General features: G+C 37.7%; 2 protein-coding genes across 2 annotated transcripts; one reads left to right on the forward strand and one right to left on the reverse strand.

Moving 5' to 3' along the window:
- Positions 1–1,106: 1,106 nt before the first annotated feature.
- Positions 1,107–14,866, reverse strand: LOC140922770 (E3 ubiquitin-protein ligase RAD18-like). Its single transcript, XM_073372794.1, has 16 exons — positions 14,668–14,866; positions 14,490–14,571; positions 11,738–11,799; positions 10,836–10,906; positions 10,598–10,727; positions 9,590–9,869; positions 8,689–8,788; positions 7,962–8,156; positions 7,063–7,177; positions 5,721–5,793; positions 5,251–5,336; positions 4,563–4,623; positions 4,105–4,197; positions 3,676–3,968; positions 3,131–3,177; positions 1,107–1,974 (listed from the first exon to the last, which is right to left on the reverse strand). The coding sequence occupies exons 1-16, from the start codon at positions 14,755–14,757 to the stop codon at positions 1,845–1,847; spliced, it is 1,908 nt and encodes a 635-aa protein (XP_073228895.1). The 5' UTR covers positions 14,758–14,866; the 3' UTR covers positions 1,107–1,844.
- A 113-nt stretch (positions 14,867–14,979) lies between these two features.
- LOC140922765 (mitochondrial import inner membrane translocase subunit Tim17-B-like) lies at positions 14,980–18,413 on the forward strand. The gene is made up of 6 exons (XM_073372787.1): positions 14,980–15,057; positions 15,243–15,342; positions 16,140–16,197; positions 16,393–16,521; positions 16,986–17,096; positions 17,753–18,413. Exons 1-6 carry the CDS (start codon positions 15,032–15,034, stop codon positions 17,857–17,859), a joined length of 531 nt encoding a protein of 176 aa, XP_073228888.1. The 5' UTR covers positions 14,980–15,031; the 3' UTR covers positions 17,860–18,413.
- Positions 18,414–18,582: the final 169 nt, after the last annotated feature.

Raw genomic sequence — 18,582 nt, forward strand, 5'->3', positions numbered from 1 at the left:
TGAATAGAATTCTAACAAAAATGCACATGCATAAGTGCCATATCATATTGTTCTTGCTCATGGTTGATTCTGTGTTCCTTAGCCAAAAAGCTTAAGTTTTGGTGGTTTTTTGGCCTCTTGGTAAAGGGTATCAGATGTTAAAATTCCCATTCAAGGAATGTTGTTGGTGTTTATGTTTTTGTCTGATTTCACTGCAAACAGCGGGTGTAACAATGTCTCTTTATACACTCTTTCAAATGCTTCTCATTGCACCTAGTACCACAAAGTGTAAATTTTCTTCAATGTCAGTACCTTTTTTGTAAGACTCTGGTGCAATATTTGCTTTAATTTCCCAAAGTCAACCATCAAGTTGCACCACATTTCATACAACTTGCATGAGCATGTTCTTAATGACAACCGAATCATCACCAGCTTAAGCTTGCAGGTTTCACATTGTAAACTCAGACACAATCAACATTGTGAAAATTCTTTTTGAATTTCTTGAGGACTGTTGGCCATGTTGTATACGCGCTATCAGACATATCTTACATTTTTGGTCTCAAAAGTTCCTAGTCTTATTCTTACACTTTTTTACATAAGCAGTCATTCTATACATGTAACTATTGTAATGTTAATGTGTTTTGCTGTTTATTTTTAGTGTATTCTTCTATTCTGTCTCCACTTCATGTAAATTTATTTGTGGAAAAATAATAAAAAATTATTGGAAATTAACCTAACCTGGATTTCTGCTGTCTGACTGTTAAGACATGAACTTTTTGGAAGGTCTTGGGTTTTGTTTTCCTCTAAGACCCAAAATAAACTGTCTTCTACGAGCAACCTTGAATTTCAAGTTCAAAGTGTAAACTTATAATGAAAAACAGTAAACAACAAATTTTATTAGATCAGGTTTTTGTTATATCCAATAAAATCAAGGTCTTGTTAAGTGTTGTAACACTTACTCAACCTTTGTTACTCCAGTTATCACAAAACCGAATCTACTATTGTTATAGCATGCAGTTGAAGAAAATAACCAAATACAGAATGTTGTGTAGAACACAGTTTGACAGGATGTGCTGATTCCCAAAATTAACTTTATGTTGTTGACCAAGGAGAAAACAGATAGTGAGTACAATGTATAAAAATAATATATTTAATTGCTTCACTTGAGTTAAAATTGAATGATGATTATTTATAGGTATATACATGGTTACATTCATGACGCCACTTTCACTTACTGATAATATTGACATTACATTTTCAATGCTGAATTTACATGGTGCACCATGGAAAGTTGCAATCAGCATGATGTGATTTATCCTTGCTTCCAATCTTATTATACTTTCCTTTTTTTTCATGAAGATCGGTATACATTGTCATTCAAAAAGAAAACCAAGGATGCAATTTGAACGACAACAAATTTATTTTCTTTACTTTCCTTCAGTTGCATATTAAATCTCTATCATTTGGATCTAAAACTGGTGGGTCTATAAAAATGGTTTAATTTTCTGTTACACAGAGCTGCAAATACCAGTTGGTCAGTTGACAACGTCACACTAAAATGTGACAAATGTTCAACAAAATTCTTTCTGCAGTTGGATGCGATGACTTGACGGTTCAAATATCACTAAAGATAATCATTTTGAAGGTGAAGATCTAGCTATGTATAGTACTTTTTATACTTAAAGTCAATAATAACATATGGCTGACCAACCAAGCTGATTTGTCTGAATACACGGCTGACCTGGACAGACATATTTCAGAAAAAAAGTTTTTGCAGCCATTTTAATACAATTTTTATTCCCACTTACAAATATATTTGCCAGAAGTGTTTTGAATACCGGTCTTTTGGAAACCTTGTCGTTTGATCAGAATAAGTTTGACTTTATTCTTTTGCTGCTAACTGATGCATGAAGCTGGAACTCCTCATCACTGTCACTTGCCGCAGTGTGCGTGTTAACGTTTGCATCCTCAGCTCTTCCTACTTTTATAACAGGGCTGAAAGTCAAGCAGGAGGAAAGATAGAGTCAGACTTTGCATATTATTTTGGAGAAAGAGGAATGAATTCTGGACGTGTTCCATCTTTTTTTGTATACAGTCGACTCTCTCTTATCGGACACCTCTATAAGATGGACACCTCTGTAAAACGGACACTTAGAGTTGGTCCCTGCCTTTCTTTCCTCCCTCTATTTGACTCTCTCTAAGACGGACAGCTAGTGCCGGTCCCAAAGGTGTCCGTCTTAGAGAGAGTTGACTGTATTTACTGTTGCAGAGGCTTTTTACTGTGAAACTCAGAAGACTGAACACCAGAATTAGTGATACTCACTGTTTACAAACATTGTTTTAAATTAATTCATTATTCAAATGTGTAACGCATAAAACAACTGAATCTTGTTTCAAGAATCATTGTTCTTCTGATTGGCACATTGACATCAGTGGTGATGTTAGCATGAGTACTGCTAAATGTATGGAATGCTACAATTTTGTGTGAGACAACTAAGCTGCAAACAGCAATGGTAATAATTTGTCTGTGGATTTGAGATTTGCCTGATTTGACTGGGCTTAGAGGTACCCAGAAATCACTGCAGCACTGCCTAAAGGTTAACCTAGGTTAGCCACATGCATTTAAATTAAGATTTCTGCTTTCGTAATCCAATGTTACGCAAAAGGGGAGATTGGCCCTCAGTTGCGGCATTATTGTCTTGTTAGCGGCATCAGAAGACCCAGTTAGCGACTGAGCCCTCTTCGGCATTGCCCAGGGGTCACGGCGAGGACGTAAGGTAGGACTTTGAATCCCCATCCAAAACCTCCCGTCCCTTTGTTGCCGCCCGCGGGGACAATCTGGATTGACCCACAAACGGGCTTAATAAATATTTCAAACATCAACTTACACAGCTATATCATCACCGTGGAAAGAAAGTAGTGTCCGATAGCCCGGGGCTAGTGGATTTTGCTATCGGGCTAGTGAATTCTGTTTTTAACTTGCCCAACGGGCAAGTGATGTTTTATGAGGAGTTCGGATAACAGAAGAACAAAAAGTTTTTGGGGCTAGTTGAAATGACATCTGGGCTAGTAAGTGCTAGCTTCAGCTTGCCCGAATGGCAAGCTGTAAAAATGATTTTCCTTGCACCCTGATCATGTTATAAAACAATACCTTTCTGGAATAATATTTAGATCTCTGGAATCCTCATCTTTACAGTCCTAAGGGATCAAAAAATTGCCTCAGAGTCTTTTTTCGATTACTCAAATTATTAGACATTTTTTCATGTCTGTGTTGTGGTTCTATTTTTATCCTTTTCCATTATTTTTGGGTTAAAAGTAGTGTATGATAACGAGTTTGAAACAAAGAAAAAAAAAATACTTAAACCATGGACAAAACTGAATCACAACATCTCTGTGATCAACTTTGAGGGTGGAAGTTTTTAACAGGTTCACTAAATACAGGTTTAACTGTACGTGTATGAAGGGGCCTTTATTAAGAGGTTACGGTTTCCTTCTTTGAGGTCCCAATGATTTGGTTTATTGGCTTCACCTCTATTAATATTGATATTTTATCAACTTCTCCCCACTACTTCTGTAGGAAACAAATAGGGGCAACAAATGAGAATTCAAATTTTGACCTTAGGGTTTAAAGGGTTAAGCCGTCAGTTGGCCATTCCCCATTAGAGACTACTTAAGGAATGTATAAGCAACAATTACCAAATCATCGTTCTCCAATCCTAGTGAAGGAGTTAACTCATCTTCTTCATCTGGCAGTGAAATGAGGCTTGGGGATGAAGGTGGTTCAGGAATAATAGATGAACTCTTGGACTGGTCAAGCGTTGAGGAATCTTTATTATTTGCCATAAAACTTGAGGGGCCTTTTTCAAGATTTGCAATTGTCTTCTCTGCATCAATGTCATCATGCTTTGTGATACAACTCTCATCATTTTCATCTTTTGCCGATTTTTCACCAGGTTCACACTTTTTCGAAACTGAAAGGCTTTCACTACCTGAGGAAAAAAATAGAAACTTCCAACTATGGTGATTTATTTACAAGAAGATTTAAATAAATAACCTTAAGATTCTAGCTTTCTCCAATAACACAAAGGAAAAACAAGTATTTTCTCTTCGCATGTCCCTACTAACCTGGAATTTCTTTTGCAGTTTTCTTTCTCTTGCCTCGTTGCCTATTTTTTACATCACTGATTAACTTGTCAAATTCACGCTCATGTTCTTTCACTGGAAGATAAAGCAACAGTAATAAATTTATTACAAGAGGGCAAGTCCTTGCATTACATTATTGTTTAGGCAGGGTTTTGTGTTGTCTTTCTACAAGCTAGCTTTCTGTTTGCTACCCAACAAGAGAACTTTAAGAAGTGCATCCTTCCTTAATCACCTCACAGTAATACTCTACTACATGGCCCAGTTACCTAGTGCTGACAGATCTAGTGTCTTATAGGGGGTGTCAACTGATGGAGGCCAAGGGTCAGTTGACATATCGATGGATATGGGGGGGGGGGGGAGTTGTAGGGACATTTCCATCTCCCTTCCCCAAACCCCATGCTCAAGTCAAGAGCTTGAGAGTTCTCGTGATGCCAACTCACAGTATTTTTGACGCACTTTATCCATATCATCTTCAGTCTGGTTTTTCTCAAAACGAAGACCCTGTTGAAACAAATTTATACTGGAGTTGATTACTGGAACCATGTAGTAGCTCTACTTGACCTACTCCATTTTTGAGCTCTTTCACTTCTTTGGCAAATTATTACTGCATCACAGACAAAGCTAAGCGTGTTGCACCCTACTTGGTAAAAATCCCAAAGTAAAAAAAATTATGATTAAAAGAAATTTTTAATTGTTGCTTCAAAAATTCTTCAGCTTTTACAAATACAAGGTTCATACACATTTTTGGATACAAATTCGAGACTTTTTCTAGAGTTTTTCCAAAAACTCAAAGTTATCAAATAAGTGATCAATAGAGACGGTAAAAAATATGATGGAACAAGGCTTTTTCCGTGATGTGCTGCAAATGTACAGGCCAGATTGAATAAGATTTGATCAGCACAAAAAAATTTGTCTTATAAAGCACTTGTTGTAACTATAAAAAAGTAAAAGTAAAAGACTTTTTACCATTTTTTCAAGACTTAATCTCTATTTTCCAAACTTTTTCCAGGCCTAGAAATTGAATACTTTTTTAGGAATTCAACACTGTATCAAACTCTGCCAATAACGAATATTTATGATTACAGTGAGGAAAGTTTGCCCAATTCAGATACTACTGCATGTACATACAGTTGATGTTGAAGGTTCATTGAGGGAGGAGGCCTCTTTAGCTCTTATTCTCTCCGCTTTTTCAACTTCTTTGGCAATTTGAGCAGCTGCAAAAGAGGTGAAATATCACTGTTTAGTAAAATCCAGTTAGTGGTCTATTATCAATGCTGCATTCTGATTGGATGAGCTACCACTAGGCTATATGTTATAGCCCACTGGTAGCGAAAAGTGCGGGCTTTTTGGCGGCATATAAGGATTACAGTCTAGCTTTAACCAGCTAAAATTTTTTATTCTCAATATTTTTGACCAACTAGTTGGGTTTTACTAAAACAATAATTATTCCTCTCGCCCTCATGGCCTCTGACTCAGAGCCCATTCTAGCTCAAGGAATAATTGTTAATTACTCAATTATGTTGCCCATCATACAAAATTAAAAATAATTCAAATTATTTAGTTATTTACAAAAAATCTTTTGTAACAATCATCCATACCTGACTTTGGCTTAATTGAATCACACTCTGCATTATAAAGCAACACAAAATCTTGATGCCTTTTAACAAGACTCTGGAATGGAAAAAGTACAATTCAGGCTTTTAAAGATAAACCTAGCCTAAAGTTTAGCCTTTTTATTTGGGGTGGGCAGGGTTATCAATAAGGGCCAGTGGCCGGCAAAATTCACCAACAATTTCACGTGAACTCGCCGCCTACTTTTCTTTGGAAATTACCCCAGTTTAAATAGAGTATGCATGTGCTGTCACTGAATAAAAAAAAAATAAAATGAAAATTTAATGATGTCTGTGTTCTGTTCAAACACTCTAATTTTTGCTGGAATTCAATTCTAAGAAGCCCAAATGTCAAAAAAAAATTTCCAGAAACTCGTGCCTTTGTGGCAAGGTTTTTTCTTCTCCACCTACTCCAAAGCTTTTGTCACCTACTTAAAATACTATTGAAAACCCTGGGTGGGAGTGGGGGCAGGGTTGGCAAAAATCACCATCTACTTGGTTAGTATTTGCCAGCTACTCTGCTTGGCATTTCTTTATGGATGGCGTTTTTTAAATAAAATATCCCTGGACTGGCCGCTTACTCTGACAACTCAGCCGTCTACTTCAAAACTTTCTGATAACCCTGGGGGGTAGTGTGACAAGAAGTAGAATTTGTCCCATGACGTGGTGCATTCGTGAGATATGGCAAGGGGCAGGGCTAACTTAGCCTTTCAAATTATCTCAACCCACTTTCTACTCTCCCCAAATTAATTTCATCTGCTTTCAAAATCAAAGATGGAAACTGCAAGAAATAATTGAGCACTCCCTGGGCCATAGAATACACCTGGACTGCAGGCTACAGAAAGGACAACTAAAACTTCCCGCATTTCTTTATCACTCAGAGGCAAAAGGAAGACTCCAGAGACCGACAGGTACTACTAGAGCTGAGGCCTAAAGCAGTATAATTTTACAGTAACATAAAGGAAAAAAACAGTAAGAGGCGAGTGTGGTTGAGAGGTTAACACCTTGAATTTAGATCTGGAGGTCCAGGGTTCAAGCCTCACCCGTTGCGTTGTTTCCTTGTTGCGTTGTTTCCTTAGACAAGGAACTTTACTCCACTTTGTCTCTCCTCACCCAGGGTTATAAATGTGACCGGTGACATGCTGCTGGGGGGTAACCCTGCGATGGACTAGCATCACGTCCAGGGGGAGTAGCAATACTCCCAGGCTTGCTTCATGCTACAGAAACTGGTATACGCTGCAGCCGTGTGGGCCTCTAGCTCTTGAGCGCGTTTATCTTATAAAGGAAAACTGTCTACACTGTAATAATGTGGAAAAAAGTTTATACTGACTGCTTTATCTCCTTTTGTTGATAAATTCCACTCTTTCAATCTCTGTCGTAGTTCCTTCTCTGGCATTACACTGTACACCAGCTTTGGAAGAGGTTTCCTCTTTTGCACTGTCTGGCTATATATGCAAGTTAAAAAAGTTAATGCCCATCCTTAGTACCTTCCAAGTTCAAAAAACTGTGCTGGGTGGTTCTTAATTTTGATGTGAACTCCAAAAGGGTTATTGTTACCGTGACATAATGTTTATTATGCTGTGCAGGGTAGCTTTACCGTTTGAGTCTGTGGATGAAATCTTGAAGTGCGACCATTTAAATGAAAGCTACTGAGTAGTACTTTCCTATGGTAGAATTTATTATGTTTTACAAGGTGTTTCTAACTTTTGAGTTTGTGGACAAATTGAATGTGTGACCATTCAAACGAAAACTACCAAGTAGTATACTTTCCTGTGGTGCTGTTTCAATATTATGTTGTACATTACTTTTGAGTCTATGGATGAAATCCTAAAATGTGATCATTAAAATGAAAGCTACGGAGCAGTATTTTCCTAGGGTGTTGTTTATTTTACTGTGCAAGGTAGCTCTAACTTTGAGTCTATAGACAAAATTCTGTCTGTAATACAAGACTTGTATTACGTCTGTAATACAAGACTTGTATTACTTGTATTAGTAAAATTTCGGAGTAAACTGACGTAAGTGAATTGGAGCCTTTTACAGCCAAACTCGATGAATGAGTCAGTGGACAAATAAATTATTCTAAAGAGTGACAATTTGAATGAAAGCTATATATAGCTACAGCTACTGAGCAGTGTTTTCCTGTTTATTTTGCTGTTCAAGGTAGCGCTAACTTTTAGTCTATAGACAAAATCCTGTCTGTAATGAAAGCAAACTTGGGACTAAACTTACATAAGTGCATTTGAGCCTTTTACTGCCAAACTGGATGAACCCCTGGCCTTTGATGAACAAGGTTGTTGATCCAATGAGCTTGATGATGCATCATCACTTGAAACAGCTTCATAATCCTTAGATTCCACACGTGGAGTATGTTTCCTTTTAGCTGATGTACTACATATAGTCTTGGGTTCCTTGGATGTCTTTCTGCTTTTCATTATTATTTTATAACGCAAGGTTAGAAACATTTTTACAAATCACAGAGAGCCAGTGGCTTTTTGAAAAGACTCGCAATACAAGCAGGGTTAATAATTAATATTATTAACCCATTTGCTCCTGAGAATTTCACCGAAAATAAGTTGTGTTTTGAAGCTAGTTGAGTCATTTTCTGTTCAATATCATTTATTGGTTAATTAAACCATAAGTCAATAAATTACTTGCTTTATATATTTATTGTAATAATAAATGTAATTTTTTCACTTATAACCATTTGTCAAATCACCTTCACCTTTGACCTGCCTGAATTAATCACGAATTCTAACAATATTTGTCTTAAAGTAGTTTTTTAATTTGAATTCCCCCAAAATTCCATCTTGCTTGCCAGGCAAGTTAAGAACAGAATTCACTTCTCCGATCGCAAAAAAAAAAGCCCCAGGATATTGAACACCACTTTTTATGCAAACTGTGCGAGCGTTAATTTCCTCTAAAAGAGGAATCTAACAAAGTAAATTATTGTACAAACCTCCGTAGCGAACTTTTCTTTTCTGTTCTGGTAAGGCAAGTATCAAGATGTGCATTGATTCTTTTGTGAGGAACCATGTCACCACAAACTGGGCATTCAGCTAAAAATATGTTCAACCAACAAAGTATATCATGTATATCATTATCTAATGTTATGGATATAAATATTATTGTTGGTTTCATTAATGCCGGCGCGAGTCACTCCGGCATGAGTTCACCCCGGTTGTTGTACCAGAGTGAGAATTTCACTCTGGTACGAAATCTTGCAACAGTATCATGTAAACGTGAAACAACCGCTCGTTTCGGTGTGAAATCGGTCTGCTGGTAGACTGGAACTGGTAGTGCATGCGTAATGTTTGCAATTTTGAATCACACATGTATTTATCAACATAAAGTGCACCTTCAAATAACGAGATATGAAATGACCGAGTCATGGTGTAAACACGATACAAAATAAAAATTTCATCGCGGTATGAAACTCGCGCCGGTGCGAGTTTTCCCATGTAAACACCCCCTCAGTTATAAAAGGAGGGATATGTGGAATAAAGATCTAAGTGACTCTTGATGTTATGTTTAACACTTGGCCCAAGAGGGCTAGCACATGTATATGAACAACATCAACTTACTCCTAACAATAATTATCAATACATAACAAGAGAAAAAGTTATGAGAATTGCCAAAATGTTTGTTAATTAGGGGGTTGTTTTGATCTTTTATCAAGCAGATTAGTCTGGAGAATTTGTACGTGGATATTGAGGATATTCTCCTTTAGTTTCACAAGAAAATATCAGGCAATTCAGGAGGAGAAATTAGCAGTTTAGCACATGACATTAAGGGCTTTTTCCTACAAACTTCTTCACTGGAAAAACTTCATTGAAGACCGCAGATAGTTGACCACTTACCAACATCAGAATCTGTCTGTTGCTGTGGTGTCTGTTTTTCCAACATATCTTCATCCACAGTCATTGGCTGCATCTCAGAGGCAGCTTGTTCATGACAACTCTCCTCTGCATTGATGACAATCACTTCTGTATTTGTATTACTGCAAGACTCTGCTGTTGTCCTCAGATTGTTTTCAGTAGTTTCCTCTGAATTTGAGATGCTCTCTTTCCCCTCATCAAGCTTTTGCCTCTTTGTATCCGGACTTGAAGACTTGGAGCTCCTTTGAGATCTTCCATGATCCTGCCATGTATAATAAAAAAAACTTAAATTTCCATTCATTAACAAATTAACCACTTCTTTCCTAGCACTCAATAAGAAATCTTGCTTTGAAGCCCCCCTTAAAACTCCTTTTCTTATCCCAGTTCCAATCCTTTTCTCCCACACTCATCTATTCCCATATTTCTCATCCCTTTCCATAAGTTTTTACCACTTTCCACCAAATTCCCATCTGTTTTCTCCCAGTTTTTCTACTTTTTTTTTTTTCAGTTTTCCTCCCCTTTTTCCCAGTTTCTACTTCTCTTTCTTCCACTTTCCACTTTCCACTTTCTAAAGACCATCTTTTCCGATTCCCTTTCTCCTATGTTCTACCTCTCTTTCAGTTCCCATCCTATTTTCTCCCAGCTCCAATATAGTTCGTTCTATTTCCTTTCAGTCCATCCTTTTTCCAGTGTTAAAAGACCTTTCAACAGTTTTTTTTTTTAACTTTCGACATAGACAAGTTAGGGAAAATCAACACCACTGGAAAGAGCGCCTTCAAATTAGTGATTTGTTGAAAACTAACGAAGAGATTTTACAGATATTTATATGGTGAGGGGCATAAACTTGTCCCCCACCATACAAACGTCTATAAATTTTCGCTGCTGTGTGGAGCTTCATGTATGTCTAACTGGTCCAGGTCAAAAGTTAAATAAAATGTGGAAGAGTCTATTTCAAACTCTTATTCTTGTCATTCCGATAAAATAATGTACCTTTCTTCTTTTTGTGCTCGTTAGTTTGCTTTTCTTATTCACTTCTTCTCCTTCTTTGGCAACTGTGCCCGCAGTCACTGATGGAGATTTTTCTATGCTGCTACTAGTCACTAATTCTAACAGTTTTGTCCTGGAACAGATATTATAGGAATATTATTACATTAAGCAAATCAAAGTAAATTTCTACCTGAAACCTGCCTTAACTTTTATTATACATAACAGAAAGAACACAATATACCTGACTTTTATGAAGTTTTGCACCAATTCATCTAATACTCTGTTATTTTTTAAAGTTGGAGAATTCAGTTTCTGAAAGAGAACAAAAAACTTGCAAATTAGCACTTGACCAGCCTCCAGGGGAGATGTTCTTTTCGCTTGTTGTATGTTTATCTCCCCAAATGTCCATTAGCTACATGTACCTACAATCAAGGACAAAAGTAGTGACTCACTTGTCTAAAATAACAATTTTATCAACAATTTCATTCATGTAATATTTCATTCTGTTTAAATGCTGTAAGTACCCTGCCTCCCCCCCAAAATCAACATTATTTGTAGTGAAAGAAAGACTTAAGCAGTGGTGGATCTAGGGTAGGGGCATGGGGGACCCAGGACCTCCCTTATTTTTAGACCAAATTGAGGCCCGAGGGGCTGAAAAAAAATTTTTTTGAGACCCCCCTCCCTCTAACTCAGGGTCTGGATGACCAGCCCCCCCCCCAACCTGAAGGTCTGGATCTGCCCCTGTCATGGGTCTAAAATACAACATTAATTTTGGGGGGAGGGGATAGATATGTCCACTATAAAAAGGGGTCATTTTATGGAAGTGTCCTAACACTTTTGTCCCTCATTATGGTCAACTCTCTCTTCATGGCAAACTCTATAAGACACCTACCTAGAGTTGGCCCCTACTGCTCTTTAGTAGGATGCTAAAATCCAGAGCATGCAACTCCCATACTTAGCCTGTGCAATGGTATATTTTTCCCGCAAAAATGGAGGCTTTGTATATGTACGCATTCACTGTTAAGCAGATATACTTGGGGGTGATCATTATATGACAAGATGAAATAAAATTTGGCTTTTAGACTAGTATTTGTCACATTATTGTTAACCAGCTATTTATAACAGAGAAAATCAATGACTTACAAGAGAACATGTTGGACACTGTGGTTCATAGCTCAGAGATCTTCTGATACACAGAGAACAATCTGAAAAATAGGTTGCAATATTAACTGGGGGTGACAAGAGGAGCCTGCACTTATTCTAGTCTCCAGGTTGCTATTTGGCATGCTTGGCACAAATGTAAACACAATCAGCAAGAAAACTAGTTGAGACCCCTTGCCCTAAAGGCCCTCTATGACATTTTGCTGACTTAAAAAGCTATAAAGTTATACAAGCTATATAGGTATGTGCCCCCCCATCAGGTAGGGTTTTTGCACCGTTTTGGTCTGAAAACGGGTATACACTTTGCCCATTTTGGTTTGGAATCAGGTATGGTTTTTGAGGGAACTACGGGAGCGTATGAACGTATTAATCGTTTCAATTCCAAATGAGTAAGAAAGAAAGAGAAGTACACGAATTCGAAATGGGTTTGAAGAATTTTTTTGTTTGTGCTCTAATCTAATTAATGATAACATAATTTCTGCCTAAAGGCCAGGTCTGAAAACGGGTATGGATTTTAGAGGTCTGGTCTGAAAACGGGTCTAGGAAATAACATTTTTTGGTCTGAAATAGGGTCAGGATTTAGAGAACCGGGCAGCACAACCCCACCAAGAATTCCCAGGAGTACCCCCCCCCCCCTCTTCGGTCCCCCCATGGAATTGTGTTGAGCCGCTGTTCGAGCTACCTGTAGAAAACAACAACACCCCAACTTTGAATGGAGGGGGGATGGGCAGGACAGGTATATACTGTTTTGCTCTCCAAAGTTACCATGTCTCAACAATTTTATCCCTGATTGCAAGAGGTCATTTGGACTCCCACTAAGAATGAATGGAATGCTCAGAACACAATTTTTTTTTTCAACGTATCCCTCCGCGAATTTCCTTTTACTTATTTCTTTGGGACTGGGGAGCCCGGACTTCATAAGCCTTGTGGTTTCTTCTGGGCTCCCTTACCTATTTACAATTCAGATATGTATTCCTGTATTGTATTATATTTTGGCTAAATAAAAATAATTTAAACTGAAACTGATCACATTCTTTTGTACCCTCTATCACTTGTTATCTGATCACGCAAGTTTTGATCTTCCATCACATGACTACGACAACAGAACAGGCCCCAGTTGTTCAAACGTTGGATAGCGCTATCCACTGGATAAATCACTATCCAGCGGATCAGTGTTAGGGGAACCAATTGCATTATCCACTTTATCCACTAGATAGATTTTTATCCAGTGGATAGCGCTATCGAACGTTTGAACAACGGGCAGCACTAAAAGACGGAATCCGGAATCCGGAAACGGAATCACGGAAACGGAAACGGAAATGGAAACAGAAACGGAATACGGAATCAAATATCAATGATAGAAAATTAAAGAATTTCACATTACACAATTTAGTACAATCCAAAGAGAATTTGTCTTAGTTTTCTTGGCAGTTCCCTTAAATACCGTAAAATTCCGAAAATAAGCCCCTCCATGTATAAGCCCCTCCAAAAATAAGCCCCCCAAAAAGGGCCTTTGAAAAATATAAGCCCCTGGGCTTATTTTCAGAAATTTACGGTATATTCTTGTTATTGTGTCTTGATAAGGTTTGCCGTAGTGTGGGTTACTGCACTGCAAGGCCGATCAAAGTAATTTTACGAGTAATTTTTATTCACAAGTTCATGGGTTGAATAATACAGTGAAATATTACTTTTGTGGCTAATTGTCAAGAATAGTAGTAGTTAGCCTCAGACCACACCACGTGATTGTCCCCAAACTGAATACGCCAAACATGACCGACCGGTGACGTGACCACAGTTCCGGTGTTTTAGCAATAAGTTCAACTTTTTCGCCAAGCTGAATACTGATGGAATACTGGTGTACCGGTAATTGAGTTTACGTGGATGTCCGTATTTTTGTTGAAGAGGCTTATTAAACATGGTGCATTATTTTGATGTAATCGGTTGCGGAATCAAGCAAATGCATGCACAATTCTCTCTTCTCTTTGGACTCCACAATGCCATGGTTCTCTTGAGTAAGTTGTCTTGATAAATAAAACTGAACACTGTTGAAGACAACCCAGAAAAGACACTAAGAAAAACTTGACGGCGACGCCTTTCAGTTATATAAACGACGCCTCTGACGATTCAAACGAAGTCTGTCTCCATATAACTTACCTTTTTCTAAAATGGCACTAGTTTTTGTCAGTAACGTTTTTCTCCTCGCTTTGCTGTCCCATGAGAATTTGCATTTATTGCCAATAGTGGTATCAAGCGTCTTTTCACCGGAATCGACTCCTCTAGTGATACAGCAGTCTCCTCTTCTGTTCTCAGCTAATTTATTCATTTGTGTCTTTTTTTTTATCTGTTTATTTATTTTATTGTCATTGCTAATATATATTTTTTCAAATCGATCGCTTGGAACCTTCTTTCACAGATTCCGTATCCGTTTCCGTTTCCGTTTCCATGATTCCGTTTCCGTTTCCGGATTCCGGATTCCATGTTTTAGTGCTGCCGTTGAACAACCGGGGCCTGAAGTACAATATTCCATCGTAGTAAAAAATCGTATGTGTAATAAACATCCACTGGAAATAATCACGTGGCACAGCTCCACTGTTTGGCCAGAGACTTATAAAAGACACGGAAAATTCCTCAGGGATTTACACCCAGGAAGAATACTAGCCCTGTACTTCTCGAAAAAAAAAATAAACAAAAAAGAAACAAATTGAATCAATGGTCTTTAAATAATTTAACTTACAGTTGTGGGAGCAATCGGGAATCATCAACGCAACATCAAAGAATTCGTAGCAAATAGAACATCTAAGTAGATTGTCGATCGTCTAAAGAATGAGATTAAATATCGTATAAACAGAAAAATTAAAGCTTGAATGTTGCAAAAATTCCTGTGATAGGAGTGAAGGTATTTCAAGAATTACCCTCATTTCTGGCAAGGACTCTGGCCAATCCGACGGACTCCATTCTGCTAACTTAGCTAATGAACTTTTCGAATTCACGAAAGGCAACATTTTCGCTTCAAACGACAAAAATCAGTGGAAAAAACATCAAGATTTCACCAAAATTCAACGCTAAAGAGCCGCCATTTTGGAAACAAAGAATTGGCGGGAAATATCTTATTTTTCTATTGGCTGAAAACTGATTTGCCCAGCATGCTGTGCAGTCTTTGTTACGTTTCTTTCAATTATTTTCATTGGTCTTCGGTGTAAACCAATCAAATATCGCGATAAAACATACTTGCAACTATTGCGTCACAACCGCTGAAAAAATCGTGCGTGAAGCAAGATGGAGGAGTATGCGAGAGAACCTTGGTAATATTTTAAGCTTATATTTTAGATGGTAAATTGCACTGTAATTTTCTACTGTGCGAATATTTATAAACTGTAATATCCATCTTCTTTTAAAATACATTCCTTTTGCTAATCGCACGTTTTGTTACCAAATTTGGGATTTTTGAAAGCTGTAGTGAAAAAACTTTCCTTTCGAATTTTTGCAGCCCTTACAGAATTGTCGATGACTGCGGCGGTGCTTTCGCGATGGGAGCGATCGGTGGAGGAATCTTTTCCTTCATGAAAGGATGGAGAAATTCGCCAAAAGTAAGGCTACTGTTAGTTTATTTGTGGCGTGAATCATCAGTGTGTAGTAAGCTTATGTAATTAAGGTCACTGCACACGGTGGTTGAAAACGAATTTGAAATATTATTTTTATTAGGGTAAAAATGATTATCAAGACATCTTCATTTGCTTTGCCAATTTAGGTTGATATATTCTGGCTAATATACTGTTCCCCTCAAAAATACAATACAAACTGGGCGAATGAATGTGGGTGCCCTGTGGAAACTTCATTTAGGGGCTTGGTTCTTATACCATTGATGGATTTTCATTCCCTTATCACAAAAGCTCCTTCCATGCCTTTTTCCACTTAGCATCCTGACAAGGTTGACCAAAGTGGCTGTACATTCTGTAGGCCACTTGCTTATACTTTGTTTTATTAATTAATATAATTTATTCATCGTTCAAAATATTTCTCCATTTCTGATTGGCTCAAGTCCCACGCTATTTCTTAATAACCAGCTAGCATCGAACAGATTTGGAAGAAGTGTGCAGTATCCGAAAAATGACATCAATAGTACAGAATCATCACAAGCAAAAGAGACTGCAACCAAGAAGCCCTGGAAACGAGGTTGCACTGTTTTGGTAGAGCAAACAAAATGGCAGAACTTTTCACGGAGTGTGTCATCCTCCTCCACCTTTGGCCTCTGTGGAAAACACCCTCCTTGATCGCCATAATTCTTCAGATCATACTTAGCCTTATCCAATAATTGTTAATTTTTGGTTAGAGCATCAACTGCAAGAGCTGGCATGTTTCTGATCAATCATACCTTTGTCTGTAGGGTTCCAGACTATTTGGCAGTATAGCGGCGGTTAAGACAAGAGCTCCTGTCCTTGGAGGTTAGTCAACATGTCCATCCATTAATTCAAAACAGGTGGACTATAAATAATAATTGTCACTCCTGAAAGAATATAAATTGCAACTATTCATGTAATAAGCCTAAAACTTGGGCAATTTTCCTATAATTGTGGCACAATTAACCACCTGGTATTAAGAACCACATTTTAATTCTTAGTGCTTGTTGTTTATTACAGGTAATTTTGCTGTATGGGGAGGGCTATTTTCTACGTTTGACTGCTGTTTAATGGGAATAAGAGGAAAAGAAGATCCTTGGAACTCAATAGGAAGTGGTGCAATCACAGGAGCTGTACTGGCTGCGAGAGGTAATAACCATAACTTAACAGAGTTAGAGACTTCTAGAAATGCATGTCTTGCTAAACCTTGTGAAGCTCGGGAGGAAGATCATACAAAACACCGGTAGGAAATATATAGGCTCGATTTCCACCGTCTCCCGGGTCCGGTCTTGGATGAGTGCGGGCCCATTTTCCCAAGCAGCGGCTGCTAATCAAGCCTAGGAAATATAGTCAAAATAGCCAACAAAGAGGGAAAAAAAGCTTCTTTGTTTAAATCTAAGTGACATAAGGAGCGTGCAACCCTAATCTCCATACCCTGGTTGGTTTCCCTAATACTATCCAATTCACTGGATAGTTATTTATCTGGCTTCAGTTGTTCAAAAATGATCCACCTTCTAGGATCGTCTTGGTGCTAGGATCTTCCTACCTCATCCATGTATTTAAAACAGCCCCTGAGAAATTACCTGCTTATCTTGTTGACTGATTGTTTATAGGGGGACCTTCAGCGGCTGTCAGGTCAGCAGCAGTTGGAGCTATCTTGCTGGCATTAATTGAAGGAATTGGTATCTGTATCACAAGAATGACTGCAGAACAGTTTAAACCAGGTTCGTCTTCATCTTTTGTTAGTGTTTTCAGAGCTGTCATTGAAGGAACTGCAGTGTCCCAGAATTTTATTAAAATTATAACTGTGGGATCTGCCACCAAAACTGAGTGAAACATGAAACAACTGCTCAAAATATGAAAAGAAGGTACATATAACAGAGCAAGTACAAAAGGGGGCAAAGATGGATAAAAGTGAAGAAGATTGAAATGGATTGCAATTGTGGTTGTAGAAAACTTGTTTGCGTAACAGTCTTTCAAAGTTCATTTTGGTTCTTTGTAACATTTGACATGAATACCTGATTTTGTCAAATCCTGGCCCCAGTTGTTCGAAAGTTGGATTGCCCTACCCACCGGATAAATCACTATTTAGTGCACAAATGTTAAGGAAACCAATTATGTTATCCAGTGGATAGATTTATCCATCTTTTGAACAACTTGGGCCAACACTACAAGACAATGTTTAACAAACCATAGTTTCTGCAGTTGACACCAAGAAACATTTTTAAATTAGGACACAATTTTGGCTCCTTTCCCTTCCCTCAACCCTCATTATTTAAAGATTACTGGTAATTAAGAAATGTGAAAAAAATTCTTGAATTGAGGTATGGCTTTTTAATTTAGGAGTAAAATGTTTTGAGTGTGTTTTTTTTTCTTTCAGTGATGCCACAACCACCCGACCCCTCCCAGTTACCACCCAAACCATTCAACCCAACGCCACAACCAACACAAGGATCGGAATTTGACTATCAGCCACAGTTTCAATAATGTATTTACAACATGGTAGTGAATTAAGGTGTTTTATTGTCAATTGGATTGGTGCTGTTTGCATTTAACCTCATTACAAGACAAGATTTGGAATATGCCTGTCTAGAGTGCCAGGTGGATTGATTAACATGTGCGCCAAGTTATTAATAACAAAGACTTGAACAAGGCTGCACAGGAGCCTGTTTTGCTCCTACTGAAAGACATGTTTTGGGAAAGTTGAAAAGTGACGATGGCATCTTTGGTTATTTCAAAGGCAACAGAACAGTGTTACAAGTTTTGGGAAGTCATGTTAACAACTTCCCTTTACATTCATTAATTCAATTTCAGGGCAACAGAACAGATAACTGTTTATTTGAAAGTGGATGTACGTAAAATGTGTATTTTTTTCTGATCTACGGAAGTTTTGTCTACACCCTCTGTACATGCATAAGTTGCTTATTTTATAAGGTCATAATAATTAATATATAATTAATCATTTAGAAATTAATTTGTTATTTGTGTTTAGGCTAGAATGTAATGTACAATAAAATTAATGTAGTTTACAGTTCACAGTCTTATTTTGACAATTTTTTTGCTTTTGGTTGAAGAAAACTGAATCTATAGTACATCAAACCTAGTTATTTAAATCAAGAAGCCCATATGGGAGGCCATCTTCAGGGGGAGGGGGTTACGTATGTCTCTCGTCTGAATTTCAAAAGCGGTTGGTTTGCGTATTGAAGAGGA

Source organism: Porites lutea, chromosome 13 (genome assembly GCF_958299795.1).
Source record: "Porites lutea chromosome 13, jaPorLute2.1, whole genome shotgun sequence".
NCBI lineage: Eukaryota > Metazoa > Cnidaria > Anthozoa > Scleractinia > Poritidae > Porites > Porites lutea.

What these genes read in the sequence shown, in the direction of transcription:
- LOC140922765 (XM_073372787.1), top strand. Translation starts at nt 15,032, where the DNA reads ATGGAGGAGTATGCGAGAGAACCTTG. An exon ending in GAGTATGCGAGAGAACCTTG is followed by an intron (nt 15,058 to 15,242) that starts GTAATATTTTAA and finishes GAATTTTTGCAG; the next exon opens with CCCTTACAGAATTGTCGATG. An exon ending in AAGAGCTCCTGTCCTTGGAG is followed by an intron (nt 16,198 to 16,392) that starts GTTAGTCAACAT and finishes TGTTTATTACAG; the next exon opens with GTAATTTTGCTGTATGGGGA.
- LOC140922770 (XM_073372794.1), bottom strand. Translation starts at nt 14,757, where the DNA reads ATGTTGCCTTTCGTGAATTCGAAAAGTTCATTAGCTAAGTTAGCAGAA. An exon ending in TCCCGATTGCTCCCACAACT is followed by an intron (nt 11,800 to 14,489) that starts GTAAGTTAAATT and finishes CCTATTTTTCAG; the next exon opens with ATTGTTCTCTGTGTATCAGA. An exon ending in CGAGCACAAAAAGAAGAAAG is followed by an intron (nt 9,870 to 10,597) that starts GTACATTATTTT and finishes TATACATGGCAG; the next exon opens with GATCATGGAAGATCTCAAAG.